This window comes from Erythrolamprus reginae, chromosome 3 (assembly GCF_031021105.1).
Source record: "Erythrolamprus reginae isolate rEryReg1 chromosome 3, rEryReg1.hap1, whole genome shotgun sequence".
NCBI classification, from domain to species: domain Eukaryota; kingdom Metazoa; phylum Chordata; class Lepidosauria; order Squamata; family Dipsadidae; genus Erythrolamprus; species Erythrolamprus reginae.
In genome coordinates, this window is record NC_091952.1 from 51,508,971 (window position 1) to 51,530,844 (window position 21,874).

Here is a 21,874-nt window from a genome sequence, read left to right on the forward strand (position 1 = left end):
AGATGAAGAAGAAAATCCAAGTAGATCCTTGGAAAGAGTAGTAGATCCTTGGAACAAACTTCCAGCAGACGTGGTTGGTAAATCCACAGTAACCGAATTTAAACATGCCTGGGATAAACATATATCCATTGTAAGATAAAATACAGGAAATAGTATAAGGGCAGACTAGATGGACCATGAGGTCTTTTTCTGCCGTCAGTCTTCTATGTTTCTATGTTTCATCACAAATATGTAAGGATTGAAAACAACAACAATAATAATAATGTACCAATGTATAACATGGCTTCAATTATAACTTGCAGGGTGTCCAGGGGGAAAGCATTTTGAAATTTCCTGATATTTCCCTGTAACTTGTGATCTAGTTAAGGTGCGGTTGTAGATGACGTCATACCAAACGGCTAAGCCATAGAAAAATATTGGTAGCTGAGGAAGCAAGTTGTTACCAGTTATGCTCATTTTTGCTTGACTCTGCCAGTCAGCGCGATACGGTTTTTTTTCTTCATGATTTTCCCAACTTTTAAACATTTTAATAGAGTTTGTTTTCCCCCCTGCATTTATTCAGGTTTTTTTTCACAAATTCCCTGAAAGTTCTCTGATATTTTCCGAACCGCCGATTTCCCTGATAATTACCTGATTTCCTTTTTTTCCAGGTTTGCTAGACACCCTGAACTGGATACTATGGAAGAAAATTCCACAAAGAGGAAAAAAAAGGTCAAAGAGTGTACCACTACTGTTTTATTAGTACCTTGATTTCTCAGTGAACAACACTGAACAACTCAGGCCATGGCTATCAGTCATCAAAAACATATGCCAGGCTATCTTATGTCTTTTATATGGCTACCTGAAGACCATCAAAAATAGAATCACTGTTCAATACTGTTCAAATATTGCAATAGAGTTTGGACTAGACAAATGTGCCACCCTCACCAGGAGGAAAAATAGTGAAGAGATGAAGGAATCAAGATGCCTTATGGAGATTAAGAAGATAACATTAGGAGTCTGGATAGAGACGATCATTACAAATAATTTGGTGTTCTTCAAATGGACAACATGAAGCACACTGAAGTCAAGAAGGAGGAGAGAAGTGAATACGCCATGAGAGTGAAGATTTTAAAATTCAAACTCAGTGATGGAAATAGCACCAAGGCAATTAACACTTGGGCAATTATATGCATAGCTGGAACAGTGAATAGGACTCATGCAGAACTAAAAAGCATGGATAGGAAGACTAGCAAACTAGTGACAATGAATTACACCCTTCATCTATAAATCAATGCTGACAGACTCTACTTTGCAAAGGAAAGTAGATGAGCATGGATTGCTACAAGTATCCCTAGATAATGGGAGAAGAAAAATGGGCATTGAAGGAATATATGAAGTACTGTATAGTGAAGAAAATGCAGATTTTATATACCATGTAGGCTTACTGAGTACTGAAGATATCAAACTCTTATAAGAATAAAACGAGAATAGAAAAGAAATACAGTGGTACCTCTACCTATGAATTTAATTCTTTCCGTGACCAGGTTCTTAAGTAGAAAAGTTTGTAAGAGGAAGCAATTTTCCCCACAGGAATCAATGTAAAAGCAAATAATGTATGCGATTGGGGAAACCACAGGGAGAGTGCAGGCCCTGTTTCCTCCCAGGAGATTTCTAGAGAGGCCCCATGGAGGCTTTTCCCTGCCTTTTACGGTTACAATTTTGGAGGCTCGGGTTTGTAAGTGGAAAATAGATCTTGAGAAGAGGCAAAGAAGTACAAGGTTTAAAACAGTCCTTATATTTTATGCCCTTAGTTTGCATGTATTGTTATGAGTGACCTAAACTCCCAATACATTTTGATTAAATAAAAATAATTCTCAGTACCACTGCTGCATTAGGTGAACATAAACATAATTATCCAACCCTAATCAGGGAATTAAACTTCTTTGGTGGTGGATTCCAATTATTAATAACAGCAAGACCTATTTGTACCAATTTTTTATTTCCTTGATAAAATGTATAGAGACCAAGTATTTAATAAATAGCACCAGCCTGTTTACATAAAAATAAATGAGCAGTTTAATCAACAGTACAAAATTTTGTTTGGCATTTTCTGTTTGATGTTAGATAGTAAAATACCCCAGTATAATGAATGTGTGCATACTTAACAGGGCTGTGCATGCTTTGAAAATGATTCAAAGAAGTGCTTCAGTCCTGTGTGTGAGCAAAACCTCTCTGTTGAGGACTGAGATCTTATAGTAGTTGAGAAAAAAGAGTATTTTAATGAACAGTGGAATAGCTCACTCAAAAATCTGAATCATTTTTCAAAGGGGTGCAGATCTGGTATTCAAAGCCATAAAAATACAGGCACTGTGGAAGTTTTTGCACATACCAGCAGAAATTACAAACATATTTAAACCAGGGATTTATTTCATACCATCCCATTAGGAGTGTATGCATGGATATTAAAATGGCTAATATCATAGAGGCAGATTTCTGCTAGATGTCTTTGCTCTAATATACAGGCTATACTACAAATTCAGGGCAATTCAGGTTTTTCTTTCACTTAACCAATATGATTGCCTGTTGAATTTTTTTGGGTGTGTGTGTGCGCAGATTTATCTCCTCTGCATCAATTTTCAGCTGATTTCAGCAGGAGGCACATAATGAACTGCTGTGAATTGCAGAGAAAGCAAACTGCAAATAACATCCATAAAAGTTTTAATTTGGCCAGCAGGGGGAGCAGAAGAGCAAATGTAAAGCTAATACCATCAATATTTAAAAATAAAACATGCCGATTTAAAAAATGCCCAAAGTCATAAAAATCCTCAACCAAGTATTTATCAAGGGGTCCATATATGTATATATTATTATAAATACATATGTGTCCTAGCTACATCTGTGGAACAGTAGGATAAATTTATTAAGAAAAAGTAGAATCATTGCTGGCATGTCATTATACAAGTTCTCCAGCAAAACTTTACAGCAAAGGTGTATGGAGTTTTGTAGCAAGGTCTTTTTTCCTTGTTAAATAATTTGCAGAAAGCTGAGCTTGGAGACAAACAAGATGACCTGTACAAAAACCACACCATCACATTGAAAGAGAACAATTTGTCAGTTATGGAAGCATTGCCTAAATGCTTGATCACAGAGACTTCTGTTTGAAGAAAATACTGCAGGAATCACAAACTGATCTCCCTATATAGTAACAATGCCGCTTTACGAGTGCTCTTCACCAAGCCACTTTAACTATAGTAAAATCTTTTAATATTTTTCATATTCAGTTAGGTTCTCTTACTACCCCTTAAGTAAAAAGCACAAAGTTTCTCTGTTTCATTCTTCTGATTTGTCTCCAAAGGCGTGCCTCATCTCACCTCTCATGCTAGAAGCAAGTGTTGGTAGTTGACACAATCACTCAATTCCCTGCAAACCGATAAGAGTATACATCTGTTTTTGGCTGTGACATTTGATTAACAAATCTCTTCCTTTTTCTTTACAGGTAACCTTTAGCAGTTTCAATACAAGTAACAGAGGTCCATAGAACCAGAGAAAAAGTTCTTAATGGCAGCTCTCAATTAAGAAAGTGATTCTTTTTTAAAATAAATAATTCAATTAGAAGAGATTTGTGTACATTGGATATGTTCCAACACATCAACATTTACATCTCTTACAGAAAATGGCTATCCTGAATTGTCATTTCTATTTTTTTTTTTTAAAAGCATTAACTAGTGTCTGGTATGCACCTGAGTATGGATGACAGGAGCTTCCCTAGCCAGTCGCTCTGCACAGTGTTGAAACAGTCTTGCCTCATCTGACAGCTAATGATCAGAGTCAGATAGATACAATGGTTGTGTCCAACGCCAAACTAGCATGTCCTCTCCTGCGACCCTGTGTAATTCAGTCTGAATCCGTGATTCATTGGAGGCAAGAAAATCCTTTGCTCGATCCCAAATGTGCTTCATTTTTCTCCTGGGGGAAAGGGAAACCGATTATGTAAAATTTGGCATACATGTATGCATAAAGAATGTGTACCATCTTTTAAATATGTTTCATGGGTTCATGTGCTAACAAAAAGCTGAAAAGTGTGTTATAAAATGTTCTGATTTGGAACACATGAGACAGCATCAATGCAGAATCAACCAACTTATAAAAATCCAAGATGAATGTGTACATTTTAAGTTACATGTATAACCAATCAAAAGATTAGAATTTTAGGACAACCAACACAATTCATTTTCAAGATTAGTCAAGCAGGAAAGGAAGCCTTTTCCCACAAAAGAAATGAAATGGACGTGAAGGAAATAATTCTTAGGAAGATTATGACCGTCTGTGATCGAATAGTTATTAATCATGCATGAAAATAAAAACCACTCTTCCGTATATCAAAATACTTTTTGCGATTATAGGACTAGTTGTTTGATTTCTAGCGATAATTAGTTTGCTGCTATGAGGCTACATCATCTACAGTGGGAACATATTAGCAGCCCTGAAGAAAACCTCACCGTTCCTGAGGTGGGATGAGCGTATCTCTGATATGAAGGATGCCAACATATGGGTATCGTTCCAGATTCTGCTCCCACTCTTTGTAGTGATTTTGGACAGCAGCTATGAAAAATTCAGTATAAGTAATCAGAGAAACACTATTGAACATGAAACTAAGAGGAATACACGCAAATACATACACACACACACACACACACACACACACACACACACGCACACACCATTACCTATGATTTTCTGCACCATCTCATACATGGCCTGCTCTTGTTCTTCCCTTTTCCGCCAGTAATATTTCAGAAGAATCAGAATTCCCCAAAGGAAAGCTAAACCTGTGAGAGGAAGCACTAAGATTAGACCTTCAAAAAAAAAAAAAATAAGCTGCCTTGCATATAAGATTGTGAGAAAGGAATCTGTTGCCATGTCTTGTCTATGCACTCTTCTAAAGACAACTTTATTTTTGTAGTGAGGGGCTTCTAGACAGCTGCCACATATCTATAAAGTTTTTATTACTTACAGATTCCATAAAACCTGACCACTTCTCAAAAACACAAAGTTGCTTTAGTAGCTGGGATTGCATTTCTTTCACCATGTACATACAGTATATTCTTAAACTAATGAAGAATCTTGAAGCACCTAACACGTATATTATTCCAAGAAACATGCATTTTGCATCCTACTGAAATGGATTATAATCACTTAAAGTTTATACCATACCAAATTTCTTAGCCTTTAAAATGCTATAAAATGTTACAGCTTTACAATTGTACATTGTTATGAATGTTTATGCGTTTACAAAGTTATAATTATATCTACATCCTTCTAATTATATAATTAAAGCAATAAACATGAGACTATTCACTTTATTAAATTTACGTTGACTTCAAAACTAGGTCACAAGCTTCAAAACTAAAGGGAAATCTGAATCCCATCTGCACATCATGTACTCCAAAGCTTTGTTCAATATAGCATAATTTAGTTCCAAAACCAGAGTAGTGATAATATCTCCTTATTCTTGCTATCGTTTATATTATTTATAACCTCTGTAGGGAATTCACTCCTTGTGAATATGCTAGAACTGTTTAACCTTCTCTGGAGTACCATTATAATATATGACTCAGAATAATAAATATTTAAGTAATAAGAAACAATTGTCTGATAATATGGGGAAGAGCATCCACTCTGCTATAAGCATTTGAACAAAAATTGTAAAGTGGTGGTGCACAGCCCACATAGAAATCTTTGATTTTTTAAAAAGTTAATAGAGGAAGCAATTATTAGCCTTCTCTTGGATACTATATCACAAGACTAATTATTCTGGTGAAGGGAATCTTTATTTTTTTTGTATGGTGATGGTACATTTTTATGTTTTATGCGTTTGTTTTGTTTTTTGTAAAACTTTTTAAAAAATCAATAAAAATTATATTTTTTTAAAAAAAGACTAATTATTCAGAATTGTTAGTATCCACTTTCTCCCTTCAACTTTTTAAGGTCTTGAATTGCGCAAGAGATGCACAGACTATTAGCAAAACTTCCCCCGCCCCCCTGTAAACTTACTCCAAAAGAATATAAATAAGTTTGTAACTGCTGTCCATAGCGCCCGATGAAATCGGCAGCCTAACCCCATCCGGGGGCGAGCAGATTCAAGACATACCACTTGCTCCACAGTGGTTACTGGCTCTGAAGGCTCTTTGCCTTGCAACCTGACAGACAGGAGGAAAAAAAAGATATCCCTTTTGAACAATGTGAAACACCTGACATGCCCCAGTAATCAGAATGAAAAAAAATATAAACATTGGGGTTTCTCACTTTTCAAAGTTTTGAAAGACTGGTTGTACAGACTAACTGTAACCTGTATGTTTTTAAATGGGACTCTCCCAGTGACTGCCAAAAAAAGAAAATGTGTTCATACCCGACTATGTTTCCTTGAAGAAATGATTAACATTTAAAAAATAAAAATAATAATCAGGTAGTCCACAATTAATGATTATAATTGGGGCCAAGAACTCCCCTACATGAGCATGTCAACTTATTATGGTAATAGGGTTGCAGCTATTAAACTATGCTTGTTTGTTATGTGCGATGTCACATGGCTGCAACTTGCAACTTCTTGCTGGTTTCCACACTGACTTTGCCTCTGAGAAGTTGGCTAGGAAGGTCATGAAGGGCAATCGTATGGCCACCACTGTTGTAAGTGTGAGCCAGTTATCAAATGCCTTAATTGTGACCAGCTGCAATTTTGTGGACTGCCCTAAGTCCCCTTGTTGAATGCTGTAGTAATTTCAAAAAGTTGTGGAACGAACAGTAGTTAAGCAAGGACTTAACTGCACTTGAATTAAAATCTGAGAAATGCAGTAGAAGTCCCAGTTTCTAGTTCCTTTCAACTAGCATTAACCAACCTATCCAGATGACCATATTTTGAAGAGCTAACTGATGTTACACCAGAGCTGTAAGTTATAAATGAAACACAGAAACTATTTTGTCTAAATCAAAGGCGAGACAAATGCATTCTCAAACTGGCACATTTCATCAGTTTTACTTACTTGATTCATTACCTACAGACTAAAAAGCTGAATATGTAGATAAGCTCTGCTACAGATTTGCTCGTAACAGAACACCATTAAGTAATGCATGTGTTCAAAAATTAGCAACAGCTTTTTAAAATGCTGTACGTTCTTATTTTCACATTGATCTTGTTCTGGTAGCTTAATCTCCTTAAATGTTGATGGAATTCTTAATTATGGTGAGTAAAGGGGCAGAGAGTATATTTTGTTTTTCGAAGCTATAACCTGTAATAGTGAAGCAAATCTTAATTACACAATCCCATCCTACCAACCATTCTAAGCAAGTGCCTAATGGAATAGTGTATAACAAGAGGGATTTTTCACATACAAAGAATGGAGAAAAATAACACAGTTTCAAATATTATAGCCAATTAAATAATATTAAATATTGAGATTAAGGAGGAGTATTTTGCAATTGCTAAAGTTTCATATATACCAACAATTCCATAGATTGAGACATTAATTCTGTTATGTGATAAAAACTAGGGAACTATAGCTATGTACTGATAATCACTTTCAAACCACTACACTTATAGCCTTAATATTTACATTCTGCCAACTTACACTTCTGAACAAACTTTCTGATAGAAATCAAATGGACTTCAACACTGCTGTAAAAGTAAATAATTTCTATATAGAAATGTGACATGTTTTGCTTCAGTGAAGGATTACATTAAAGAACTTAGCACATAATACCACAAATGAAAATTATTTTTACATAATTAGAGCTATAGTAGTGAATGCCAAGTGACTTGAGATTTGTCTGAAAGACCTAAGAATTAAGAGTAATTATTTTGTGAGAACTGAAGCAATTATTGTTAAGCAGATTTAACAATAATTCCTTTGGTAGATGGGTGGCCATGTAAATATGTTTAATATATAAATAAGCAAACAAATAAAGCTAGTATAAAAGGCATAAAATCATGCCTCTACAAACAAATTAATTCCAAAATGATAGCAAGTTGAAATTAGAGTGGTGAATCTAATTAAAAAGAAGTTGTGTGTTTCACTAGCAACTTTTCTAAGCAGAATTTCAAATTCACATTTCCAAAGAAAGCATTTTTAGCACAAAGAAACAGTTTTGATACTTCTGAGTAGGGTAACTACCATATTTGCTGACTTGTACCCAAATAACTGCAAATTGCTACTATCAATTTTCTTGCTCAATAAAATTAATATGCTTTCAAACAACTTATATACATCTGAGAACTAAATATTCAGGTGGGTTTCCTTTCCATAATGAGTAGCTCTTGATATCTCCTTCATAGTTCAAGAGAATATTCTATCATATAAGGATGAGATAGGTTAAAAAGTCCTTATAAATATATAACAGGCACTCCGAGGTACTTTCTTTAAGACTAAGCAAAACCTAAGGGTGTTTTGCACAGAATAATGTTTAGTCTCCAGATACAATTGTATAGATTGTTAATGTATGAGCAGAGTAATCCTTATTTACCAAGGTTATGGACACAAGGAAGTGTTTAGACTGAAATTAGTGGTGAATAACTACTCAGCCACACATCGCTAAACTAACTTGAATTAAATTTTACTTTGAGAAATAACATATTCAGATAAACATTCTGAAGTCATAAACATAATATGTCAAAATAACAACCCAAATATTATCAAGTACAAAGTCTTTGTCATAATCAGCAAGCAAAAATATCAAGACCAAACACATTTTAGCTATAGTACATAACTACAATACAGAGAAAATGCAGAGCAAACCTAACAGGGAGCAGTCATTAAAAGTGAGTAGCTATAGAAAAAGAAACAAAGAGAAAACTCCAGAGAAATAAGCTATAAACCCTAGCTCCCTCTTGTGGTAGTCTGCAACACCTGCAGCCAATATATTGCCAACCCAACAGTTATAGAGTCCTAACACAGACAATAAATTTCAAATATAAAGGGGATATGCTGGTTCACAGAGAATTCAAGTCAGCAACGATGTAACTAAGCATGCCAATGAGGATGTTCTCTGAACATGCTGTTAAGACTATCTAAGTTTTAATTGTGGCCCATTTGTAAAATATGAGTTATCCCACATAAGTAAATGTAGTACCTCCAGTAAATTTCATAAAACTGCCCATGTGAAATCATACTTATCGACTGTACTAAATTAGTATCCCAACTACTTTTAAAGAAAAAAATAATCCAAAGCATTAAACATTAAATACTAAAATACTAAGAGCAGGGAACAGGAATATGCATTATTTTTCTCATAAAATCAGTAAATATTATTTTTATTCTAAAATGTTTTTATATTTCCAACCACAACATAGAGAGAAGCAGATTCACATGGTCCTATCCCAACCTCCATGTTGATTGAATCTGAGAAGAGTGCTACATGATTTTGCTCTCACCAGTGCAAAATATGATGGGAATGTTTCCCAACTGTACATTTACCAATCAGTGAATGGGTCCTATATTGATTTTGTCTGTAAAGTTTCTTTACTCAGTGAGAGACCTGACCCAATCAGGCTTTCCTCTCATATGGAGAAAAGCTATAGTACAACTTTGCCATTTCAGCCAAACGTATAGAAAATATTTTTTATCATAGCTAATTTTTTTATCATGTACAGTTTAGATGCATAAAGAAAATATTGTCACTACAATTGCAATATTTCTTTCTACTTTTTTCTTCTTCAGTGCAGGCAGCCAGGGTATTGGGAATCTTTTCAGAGTTTCAGGTTTTTATTTCTAACACTATGAGATCTAGACTATATTACATGATCTATATCTGTTAACTGTTAAAATATAGCAATAGACTAATATACCACTTCACAGTCTTTTTACAGCCCTCTCTAAGCGGTTTACAGAGTAAGCAGATTGCCCCCAACAATCTGGGTCCTCATTTTACCGACATTAGAAAGATGGAAGGTTGAGTCAACCTTGAGCCTACTGAGATATGATCTGCCAAACTGCTGGTAGCTGGTGATCAGTAGAAGTAGCTTGCAGTACTGCACTCTAACCACTGTGCTCATAAAATATGTGTTTTGATGAATAATTTATTATGCAGAAGTTTAGCTCAGTTTTTCAAATGTCTGGCACTTTATAATAAAGCATTCAGTGAAAACAACAACTAAAAATAATAATTAGCATAGCAACATTTAATTAATTGGTTAGATTAATAAGCTGTCAGAAATCTTTGATCAAGTGACAAGCCATCATGGGCAACACTATTTTTATTTATTTTTTAATATTATTTTTTAACCATGAAAGACAAGTAAAAGAGACCATCTTTGAAAAGGTTTTCTGTCGCAGAAGCTCTCTTTCAAAATAGTGCCTATATTAACAGAGGTTATCATCTGAAAGTGAAGTAGTTTTCTATTTCATTGCTATCATTTCATTTTATACAAATTTGGATTTCTCTAATTATGTGATGACCTAAAAATAATACTTAGCATTTATATACTTCAGAGCAATTAAAAGCCCTTCATATATAATTACTTGCAACAATTCTCTATGACAAGCCTAAAGAGATCCAAGATTAGTAAATTCCTAATTCAGAGTTATCTTTTAACTAAAACTAAAATAAGCTGAACTACATTGCTTAATCTGCCACTGACACAGAAAATTTAACCATTCTTATAAAAATCTTTACATTTATGTTCTATCAAACAGCAGACTATCCACCATCAAATTGTGACATTCCAGATGTTTGAGGCAGGTAAATTGATGAGTTTCAGCATATAATAATAATAATAATAATAATAATAATAATAATAAGCCAGTGAAAGTGGTCCCAGTGGTACTTGGCACGCTGGGCGCGGACATTTGAAAACCATCGGAATTGACAAAATCTCCATCTGTCAATTGCAAAAGGCCGCTTTACTGGGATCGGCAAACATAATTCGCCGCTACATCACGCAGTCCTAGGTGCTTGGGAAGCGCCTGACTGGTGATGAAATACGAAATCCACCATAGTGATCTTGTTTGCTGAATTGTATTGAAATAATAATAATAATAATAATAATAATAATAATAATAATAATAATAATTTATTAGCAATAGTACAATACATTACAAATCTAATATTAAAGTTTAAAAAGTTAACTAAAAAACATTAGCATAAAGATTAGAATTGCCGCCACCCTCCTTGCCTTTCGTAAGCTGCTTAAAACCCACCTCTGCCATCAGCCATGGGGGAATTGAGACCCTCTTCCCCCTAGGCCTTTACAATTCTATGCATGGTATGTATGTATGTATGTTTGGTTTTTTTATATTAATGGACTTTTAATTATTTCTAACATCAGACTACTATTGTACACTGCTTTTATTGTTGCTGTTAGCCGCCTCGAGTCTCCGGAGAGGGGCGGCATACAAATCCAATAAATAAATAACATAATCAGTATCATGAAATCATCAATTACGTAATCATACACACTCAACCCAATTTATCTTACTACAGATGTCAGAAAAACAACAAGGGGGGTAATCATCCTCACTCCTGGCGACAGAGGTGAGTTTTCAACATTTTACGGAAGGCGAGGAGGGTGAGGGCTGTTTGAATCTCTGGAGGGAGTTGATTCTAGAGGGCCGGGGCCGCCACAGAGAAGGCTCTTCCCCTGGGTCCTGCCAACCAACATTGTTTAGTCGAAGGGACCTGGAGAAGGCCAACTCTGTGGGACCTAATTGGCCGCTGGGATTCGTGCAGCAGAAGGCAGTCTCGTAGGTATTCTGGTCCAATGCCATGTAGGGCTTTATTACCAACACTTTGATCGGCAGCCAATGCAGGCCGCGGAGTGTTGATGAAACATGGGCATACCTAGGGAAGGGGCGGCATACAAATCTAATAAATAAATAAATAAATAAGATTGCTCTCGCGGTCGCATTCTGCACGATCTGGAGTTTCCAAACACTCTTCAAAGGTAAACCCATGTAGAGAGTGTTGCAGTAGTCAAACCTCAAGGTGATGAGGGCATGAGTAACTGTGAGCAGTGACTCCCTGTCCAAATAGAGCCGCAACTGGTGCTCCAGGTGAACCTGGGCATACGCCCTCCTCGCCATAGCTGAAAGATGGTGTTCTAATGTTAGCTGTGGATCGAGGAGGACGCCCAAGTTGCGGACCCTCTCTGAGGGAATCAATATTTCCCCCCCAGGGTAATGGATGGACAGATGGAATTGTCCTTGGTAGGCAAAACCAACAGCCACTCCGTCTTGTCAGTGTTGAATTTGAGTCTGTTGACACCCATCCAGACCCTAACAGCCTCCAGGCTGTTACATCACTTCCACTGCTTCGCCAACTGGACATGGGGTGGAGTGTACTGATGATACCTCACTCCATGCCCTTGGATGATCTCACCCAGCGGTTTCATGTAGATATTAAATAGCAGGGGAGGACCGACTCCTGAGGACCCCACAAGGGAGAAACCTAGAGGTCGACCTCTGACCCCCCACTAACACCAACTGCGACTGACCAGAGAGGTAGGAGAACCACTGCAAAACAGTGCCTCCCACTCCCAACTCCTCCAGCCGGCGTAGGAGGATACCATGGTCAATGGTATTGAAAGCTGCTGAGAGGTCAAGAAGCACCAGGACAGAGGATAAACCCTTGCCCCGGGTCCGCCAGAGATCATCCATCAGCGCGATCATATACAGGCAATATTAATGTTGATCTAAATAAAAATATTATATAGCGCCAGATTTTAGGAAACAGAAATATTTTCAGAGGAAAAACATCTCTCTTATATTCCAAACCATTTTAATGTTTTCAGCTTTACAGAAAATGGAGCAAGCATATTGCTAGTATTCAAGGGATTCTTGTATATTTAGAACCAATTGTTCTTAATAACTTACCAAATTCCTGAATCCTGATCACTGTCTAATAACCACTGTAATGCATCTTCAAATTTATTTATTGAATAGCCAGTCATATTCTGTAAGAAAACATACCCACAAATTTAGGGCTATCTAAATATTACAATTACTATTCTCTATTTGCATTATTATTCTATTGTTTGTCCTCAAAAAAACTAAAGATAATATGTATATGCTGAAGATATCATTTCTTTTACCTTTGCTTTTATTTGTACCATGTGGTTGCACAACTACACAACTATAAATGCATTTACACAAATATAACTTGTTGAAAAGCTAAAGGTTTAGAACAGAGTAAGTACAATTTTATAACTACAAAATACATTGCAGCGATTTTATATAAATATATTTTAGGTATAAATACTACTAAAAACTAAAAAGGGGAAACACGTTTTTAAACAGAAACAGATAGATACTAGCTGCTCTATAATATAGCAATTATTTGGCTTCTCAAGGGAAAAAGAAGAGCAAATATGGGCAGACACATTATTTGGGCTTCTTTCTGAAAGAAATACATTGAAAAGAAATGGCTTGGAAAAAACCACAGAAACTAGTGGGGGTGGGGTGGGAGGTGGCACAATCAAATGAAAGTATTTCTTGATGGTAACAAATACAGTGATCCCTTGAGTTTCGCGATCTCGATCTTTGCGAAACGCTATATCGCGATTTTTCCACCCGATGACGTCACTCCCTTCCTTTCTCATCTTTCTTTCTCTCTCTTTCTCTATCTTGCTTCTTCCTCTCTCACACTCTCTTCCTCCCTCTCTCATCTCTTTCTTTCCTTCTCTCTCTTTCTCTATCTCTCCCCCTCTTGCTCTCGAGCGGCGGGCGGCATCCAGGGAAGGTTCCTTCGGCCGCCCAGCAGCTGATCTGCTCGGCAGCGCAGTAGCAGCGAGGAGCCGAAGATGGGGTTTCCCCTTTGCGTGGGCAACGGGGAAACCCCATCTTCGGCTCCTCGCTGCTACTGCGCTGCCGAGCAGATCAGCTGCTGGGCGGCCGAAGGAACCTTCCCTGGGTCTTCAACTCCCAGAATTCCCCGCCGCCCACGCAAAGGGGAAACCCCGATCGTGCACCGAGCGGCGGACAAGCGGCGGACAAGCGGCGGGCGGAAAAGCGGTGGGCGGGCGGAAAAGCGGCGGGCGGAAAAGCGGCGGGCAGGCAGGCGGCTCCTCAGCTGCTGGGCGGCGGAAGGAACCTTCCCTGGGTCTTCCCAGGTGCGGAAGTAAAAAACACCATCCGCGCATGCACAGATGGTGTTTTTACTTCCGCACCACTACATCCCGAAAAATCGATTATCGCGAGGGGTCTTGGAACGGAACCCTCGCGATAATAGAGGGATCACTGTACAATATTTTCCAGTACTCCTTACCTCTATATAGTCCTTTGCTTCACCAAATGGTATGCATTTGCTTTCTAAATTTTCAGGATTTCCACACTCAAAATTGCCTAGGAAAAAGAAAAAAACAATTATCTAGATGAAAAGAATCCAGCTTTAGACAATTATGAATTCTGCCAAATATGAGCCAAGAGTTTCTATTGCATCATTTGTAGAATTGATTAGAAGTACACCTGTAGATCATATGCTTATGTATGTACTGTATGTATATTTATATGGACTAACAAAATAAATTAATATTTTAATGTAAATCATCATCTAAGGAAATAGAATAAACAATAAAAGTAATGTTTTTTTAACTTTCCTTTCACTTCCCAATTCCCTTTTCTTTCTATATCATGTATTTGCAGATAATCTTAGAGCAAAAGAGTAGAAGAGAGAAATGGAATTACATTTATTTTTACAAAATACCTGAAGCACCCTCTCTAATCATGCTTCTTTGGACTTACTCTTAACAAATTGTGCATAGGATTGCAATCTAGGCCAGCTAAGGCACTTTTAAATGCAGAAAAACACATTACCTAACACTAATTTTTATTTAACAGGAAAACATTTACCAAGAAGACTTCAGTTCTACAATGCAGGCAATAAGAAACATTGGCAGAGAAAAATGAATAAGCTTGAAAGAAAGAGGTTGTTACAATCAAAAAGGTAAAAAAATTAAAAATCTTTACATCAAAATGCTACCTGGAATTCATCATGTTTTGTAAAGATCATAAAGGTTAATCCCCTAAACATTAATAAGAACCTGAGAATCCATCTGGTTCAGGCATTTTTCCTAGTTTAATCTTTTTTATAATTTCAGAAACTTCCTTATATAATAATATAATGTTAAAACTTTCACAAGGCATGATAAATTCTACCCTATAGGGAAGAAAGTTACCAGAGAGTTGGAAAAAAGCCATTATAGCATTACTAAAGAAAGAAAAAACAAGATTTCACTTTAACCAAAAAATGATGGTTGAATGACTACAAAGTTATTCATAACAGTTCTATCTGGTAGACTCAAAGTTCACAAGGATTAGTGTGATTTTTACTAAAAGACAGTTAAATAATTATGTTAGAAATGAAGCTGGGACATTTTGGAATTTTGGAGCAATATAATGAAAACACACTGATCCTCTTAGATGCAGAGAATCTTTGGTAATTTCAACTGGGTTTTCTTGTTCAAAGTTTGGAACAGAAATTTATAAAATGGGTAAAATTGATTTAAACTCCATAGTGTAAATATATTTTTAGTATGAGATATAAAAAAGGAACAAGACAGGAATGCCCAGACTGCTTTCTTGTTTATTTTGATTCTTGAAATACTGAATAGAGATATAAGACAAGAGGACTGTGAGAATAAAGATTAAAAAAGAAGAAACTTCTACATTACAGGCTTTTGCAGATGACTTGGGGTTGGCCCTGAAAGATCTTTTAAAGGGAATTGAAATGTTAATGGGCAAATGGAAGAATCTGGTGCATTACCAGGTTTCATGATTAATAAATCTTAGACAAAGATGTTAACAAAAATATGAAAGTAATAATCAAGCAGAATTTGATCAAGTTATTATTATTATTATTAATTGGATTTGTATGCCGCCCCTCTCTGCAGACAGCATGTAACAATCCAATACTAAAACAACTAAAAAACCCTCATTATAAAACCAAACATACATACAAACATACCATGCATAAAATTGTAAAGGCCTAGGGGGAAAGAATATCTCAGTTCCCCCATGCCTGGCGGCAGAGGTGGGTTTTAAGAAGCTTACGAAAGGCAAGGAGGGTGGGGGCAATTCTAATCTCTGGGAGGAGTTGGTTCCAAAGGGCCGGGGCCGCCACAGAGAAGGCTCTTCCCCTAGGTCCCACCAAATGACATTGTTTAGAGAAGGCCCACTCCGTGGGACCTAACTGGTCGCTGGGATTCGTGCAGCAGAAGGCGGTCCCTGAGATAATCTGGTCCAGTGCCATGAAGGGCTTTATAGGTCATAACCAACACTTTTAATTGTGACTGGAAACGGATCAGCAACCAATGCAGACTGCAGAGTGTTGGTGTAACATGGGCATATTTGGGAAAGCCCATGATTGCTCTTGCAGCTACATTCTGCACGATCTGAAGTTTCTGAACACTTTTCAAAGGTAGCCCCATGTAGACAGCATTACAGTAGTCGAGCCTCGAGGTGATGAGGGCATTAGCGACTGTGAGCAGTGACTCCCGGTCCAAATAGGGCCGCAACTGGTGCACCAGGTGAACCTGGGCAAACGCCCCCCTTGCCACAGCTGAAAGATGTTTCTCTAATGTGAGCTGTGGATCGAGGAGGATGCCCAAGTTGCGGACCCTCTCTGAGGGGGGTCAATAATTCCCCCCCCCCCAGGTTATGGACGGACAGATGGAATTGTCCTTGGGAGGCAGAACCCACAGCCACTCCATCTTATCCGGGTTGAGTTTGAGTCTGTTGACACCCATCCAGACCCCAACAGCCTCCAGGCACCGGCACATCACTTCCACTGCTTCGCTGACTGGACAAGGGGTGGAGATGTACAGCTGGGTATCATCTGCTTATTGATGATACCTCACCCCATCCCCTTGGATGATCTCACCCAGCGGTTTAATGTAGATATTAAATAGCAGGGGGGAGAGGACCGACCCCTGAGGTACCCCACAAGGGAGCAACCTAGAGGTCGACCTCTGACCCCCCACTAACACCGACTGCGACCGACCTGAGAGGTAGGAGGAGAACCACTGAAGAACAGTGCCTACCACTCCCAGCCCCTCCAGACGGCGCAGAAGGCAGAATAGTATGGGTTTTAGAATGATAAAAGGGTAAAATATTTGTGTATCATTATGATAAATATGAATTGCATGTTATTTCAAAATAACCATGCTAAGGCATGGAATGAAGTTTAAAAAAGATGTGTTAAGATGGAATAAACTACAACTGTCATTGTTGGGGAGAATTTTTGTGAGAAAAATGAATTTCTTGCCTAGAATGATGTTCTGTTTCAGACAATAACTGTTTTGACAATTTAAACAATGGCAGAAATATATTTGGTAGTTAAATGTATGTGGCAGAGGAAAAAATTACAAGTTAACAATAAAGTGTTATAAGATGCAAGGGAAAAAAGGAACATTGGATTTACCTGATCTGAAATTGTATTTTACAGCTGGTAGTTTGCTTTGGGTGAAAGAGTGGGTATTGCTGAGAAATATAAGGCTTTTGGACATTTTTCTTTTAGTTTTCTCTTTTTCTCAATTTTAAATTTTATATTAGTGTGTATTAGTATTTATATGTATAAAAAGATACTGTCTGAAAAATAACACTAAAGGTTGGGACATTCAGAAAGCATAAAAATAAGTACTTTTCTATCTAGCAGAGTTAAATATTAGCCAGGACTGCCATCTGGGATTGCTTTAACCTGGGATTAAAAAAATAAATAAAACAAATCATGGATATCATTGATGTTAAGTCAGAATAGCTCTTTATTACTTTTACCATTCCAAGGAATATGTCTCTTAATTCCGATTAATTCAAACAAAAGTGAAGCTTTGGTTGCATTAAGTCCTGCTTTTAGGCTTCTATAGATGATTCTTATAGTGCTGTCTTAAGGCTTGATCCCAGAATGTCTAATATTCATCACTTATAAAATTGTATTTATATTTAGTTTGAAAATGCCTCAATTGATAGAAATAATCATTTTCATACTCCAATTAATCAGAACTTACCAGCTTCAATTGCAAGATAGTTGTACAACTCATACAATATGGTGGTTGTAATTTCTTCTTGTTTTCCCCGACAATACTGAAAGAGGAGGAGGAAAAGAACAGTGAAAAGCTCTTTTAAATTCTTTAATCATTTTGCATGTCAATCGGAAATATTTGTAGTATATTATTGGTCCCCTTCATACTCTCCAAAGTTCAAATACTGTACAAGCATGAACCTAAAATATATATAGCTTAGGCACGGTATCAATTTTTTTAAAGCATATTTATATAAATACAAGGATTTAACTTTGCAGAACTATTGATTTATTATAGCATTTGAATGATTCTTTATATCAACCTGACAAAAATTATCTGTAATTCTAATATCGATGAATTATTAAATTATGTGGAAAATGGAAGCTTATTTATACAACATTAATATTAAGTGACTAACACACCATGATTAAGAATTAATTTTAAATAACATTTAACTTACAGTAGTATCTGTGCTTTTTTCACAATCCACGGCCAACAGTTTTACTGTGAATGAAAATATTTAAATTACTTTCCAAAGCACATACAGAATATTTTTCCTAACTTTTCACAGGTGGGAATAGAAAGTGCCAATTTTATGAATAGGTCTTAACCAAGTTGAATGTGTAGAAATTAAATCTTAAAAATGCAATTAATCCCACTAATTTAAAGGAAATTATTATATTAAACAAGAAAATAAATCACATTCTGCATTCATGTCAAAGCAAGAACAGTCATTTACTTTGAAGGTTATCTGGGACTACATTAAAAGTGTCATTTCAATTCTTCAATGTTTATGTCTTAAAACATAATTTTTGACAGAAACTTATGCTACTGTAGCTAAGAAAAATATGCATTTTGTATCTACGAAAACCTATAGCTTGTCCATAAATGTATTAATACCCACATTAGTTGATTACTGAGAGTATCAGCTGTGAACAGCCAAGCCTACAAATAGAGTGCAAGCTAATTATTTTATTATACTGTTTTTAATACAGGGATCTTCTCAATTTAGCAGGTGTCCCTTGGGAATAATGAGATAAAGTTCCAAGGAATGGGGGGGGGGGGGGGGCACCAATTATTTTAAGGTTGCACAGGGACTATCTCTGTGCTTGATTCTTCCTCCCTGCCAGGTTGAATGGCTCCCAGCAGATTAGTTCTTTATTGACACCAGGGCCCAATCTTGCATTATTTGCCAAATGGAAATAAATCTTGTTTTTTTTTAACAGGGACACTGTTTAAAACTCTCTGGGCTAAGCAGGTACACTTTTTCCTAAACATTTTGCAAAAGCAAAGTGTTCTTACTGTGTACTCAATAATCATGGACTCTCTTTGTTGAAGTAATTATTATGATTCTGCAGTAGTGGTTTGATATCCTGAAAAAAATATTCAATAAGGGCTACTTAAAACTCTGACTTCCTATGCAATCAGCTTGCAATCAGCTTGCGGTAATATGGGCAAGTACCGGTACATATTAAGCTCTCAAAATGATAACATAAATTCAGCAAAGTAATTGATCTCATAATAAACAGGAAGGTCATTCTAAGCTAATGTTTTTGGGAGAAAACCCTAACACCATAGCTCTGAGTCCACGGAGAGGGGTGGCATACAAATCTAATAAATAATAGAAAGCTCTGCAGCCGCTTTTACTTGTAAATACAGTATATCCATTAACGGAATAACAAAACTATGATGCAAGAAGGATAGAATTGAGACTGGGGGGGGGGGGGAAATGAGGCAAATTATGTTTACAAGACTTTACACGTACAATTCTCCATGGACCCTTCCAGATGAGCAGATCCCATCATCTTCACCCAAAGGATGCCCAAGAAAATCACCAACAATAGTAAGGTTGCCACCCATAGGAACCAGGACAAATAAAATTCTAGATTTTGGCCCTTTTTCCCTGGGCTCCGAGCTTGATGTTTCTGACCTACATATTTTTGAGTTCCGTCCCAACGGGTACCAAAATTTAAATCTCTCTCTGCTCTCGTCCCCAAGGCCGTTTTGGTACTTCTGGAAGCTCCATCTTTCTCGCCTCTTCTCGGTAACCTATAAGTTAATTCTTCTCCAATTCTCTCGGTTACCGAAGGGCTGGGAACTGCCCACCTCTGGCTTGTGTAGCTGACCCAATTGCTTTCTCCTGTTCTTGGTTTCCAAGCAGCACTGGGCTTCGGGCTCTGCTCTTTTCCCCACCACGTGCTTGAGCTTAAGCCTCCCTCGTTGGAGGGAGCTGGTCTCCACGGGTCGCTATAAGTCAATCTACCTGCCACCGCTTCCCTTTGATAGGGGGAGGGCGTAAAGCCCTCATCAACCTCTAACTGGGTCCTTTTGGAAACGAATCCAGCGCTTGGCCTCCAAGGGCTGCTAACTGGATCCACCTTTTTAGCCGGGAAGTGGATCCTCTCGGGATTGAAAGGAGTCTCTGCAGGCCAGTGGGGAGACTCAGCGACCCTCCTGCTCCCTCCCTCCCCGCGCGACGACGAGTAGTAGTCGTCGCCCTCCTCTTCGTCCTCGCCCTCCTCGTCCTCGCTCTCCCTCCTAACCAAGACGCGGGCCCGGGGAGTCGCTTTGGGGCCAATCTGGGCGGGCGCTGCGGGCCTCCCGGAGCTACTTGAGCCCGGAGGTACCGCCTTGGGGCTGGTGCGGCTCCTTAGGCCGGCCGCCACCTCAGCCCTCAGGCGGGTGAGTTTCTTGACGTAAAGTTTTCGGGTGGAATCGGTAATCGGCCCCGGCTGGTAGCCCAGGGCCAGCAGCTCCGCCCGCAGATCTTCATCGGATAACCCCACGGCGGCCATGGCCGGGGATAGAGAGGAGGAATCGAGACCCTGGTACGACCCGGAAGTAGTAACGCCGACCAAGGAAGTACTTGCGCCATCTCGGATGGTGGCAAAGCTTCGGAGTGCCCCCCCTTTACGGCAACCTGGGCGAGTTCCGCCCTTAACATTTTGCACCGCCATCTCGAGAAGGTCGAAGCCGGTCCGCTCTAGGATGAGAAGCGCCCTTTATGGTTTATATAAAACGTGGTTTTTAAAAAGTACGAACCCAGCCTCGAGAAACGCGCTTTCTTTTACGTGACAGATCACATGGAAGATACTTGCTATGTAAACTTAAGAAACTTTAGAAAAATTCTAAAAAAATTATCAGTAAGGTGGAAAGTTTAAAAGAAGATTGCTAATTTTGTTTTTGTTTTTTAATCCAACAGCTAGGTTTCCTATCTGTCAGTTACATTCATGTATACAATACACATGCATCGCACAAAGATTAAGAGCGAAATTATTTGATTGCTTACTTACATAATTTATACGCTGCCCCTAACTCTAAAAAGTGACTCTGGACAACTTATTGTGATTACTTACATAGCTTACATTACTATCATCATCATCATCATCATCATCATTAATGTCTAATAGAAGAAATATTTACCTGTAAAGCATTTTATAGTAAAAACGTAGGGAATGCAAGTATCAACGAGGATGGTCATTCTTTTGTCCAATATTAATCTGTCCAAAACTATAAATGGTCTTTGTAATCTCATTTTTTAAAAAAATTATTATTTGGACATTTTAGCAGTAAACTAAAATAAAGTAAACTTGGACTTTATGAAAGCCTCAGTTGGCGAAAACCATATTGAATGGTTTCTCCTTTCTCGTAATCTTCCATATATACAATGTATCTGGTTTTCTTTCTTGTATTTTGCACTGAACAAAATACAAGAAAGAAAACCAGATGCATTGTATATATGGAAGATTACGAGAAAGGAGATGCAATAGATAAAAATGAAGGTTATGATGTAGAATTAATGAATTTATACAGGGGAGTGAAGGTGAGCATTTCATTATGGATGGAAGGCAAATAATATATGTTGGAATGAAAGAATTTATGTCATATACA

General features: G+C 37.6%; 1 protein-coding gene across 2 annotated transcripts; it reads right to left on the reverse strand.

Moving 5' to 3' along the window:
• Positions 1 to 1,962: 1,962 nt before the first annotated feature.
• LEMD2 (LEM domain nuclear envelope protein 2) lies at positions 1,963 to 20,962 on the reverse strand. Of its 2 annotated transcripts, none has more exons than XM_070745259.1 (9): positions 19,749 to 20,962; positions 18,444 to 18,487; positions 17,969 to 18,044; positions 14,233 to 14,309; positions 12,843 to 12,922; positions 6,037 to 6,182; positions 4,710 to 4,811; positions 4,482 to 4,584; positions 1,963 to 3,948 (listed from the first exon to the last, which is right to left on the reverse strand). In XM_070745259.1, exons 1-9 carry the CDS (start codon positions 20,938 to 20,940, stop codon positions 3,798 to 3,800), a joined length of 1,971 nt encoding a protein of 656 aa, XP_070601360.1. In that variant the 5' UTR covers positions 20,941 to 20,962; the 3' UTR covers positions 1,963 to 3,797. The 2 variants fall into 2 exon arrangements, with proteins under 2 accessions (XP_070601360.1, XP_070601361.1); XM_070745260.1 differs by having other exon boundaries at positions 18,447 to 18,487; positions 19,749 to 20,829.
• Between the last annotated feature and the right edge of the window lie 912 nt (positions 20,963 to 21,874).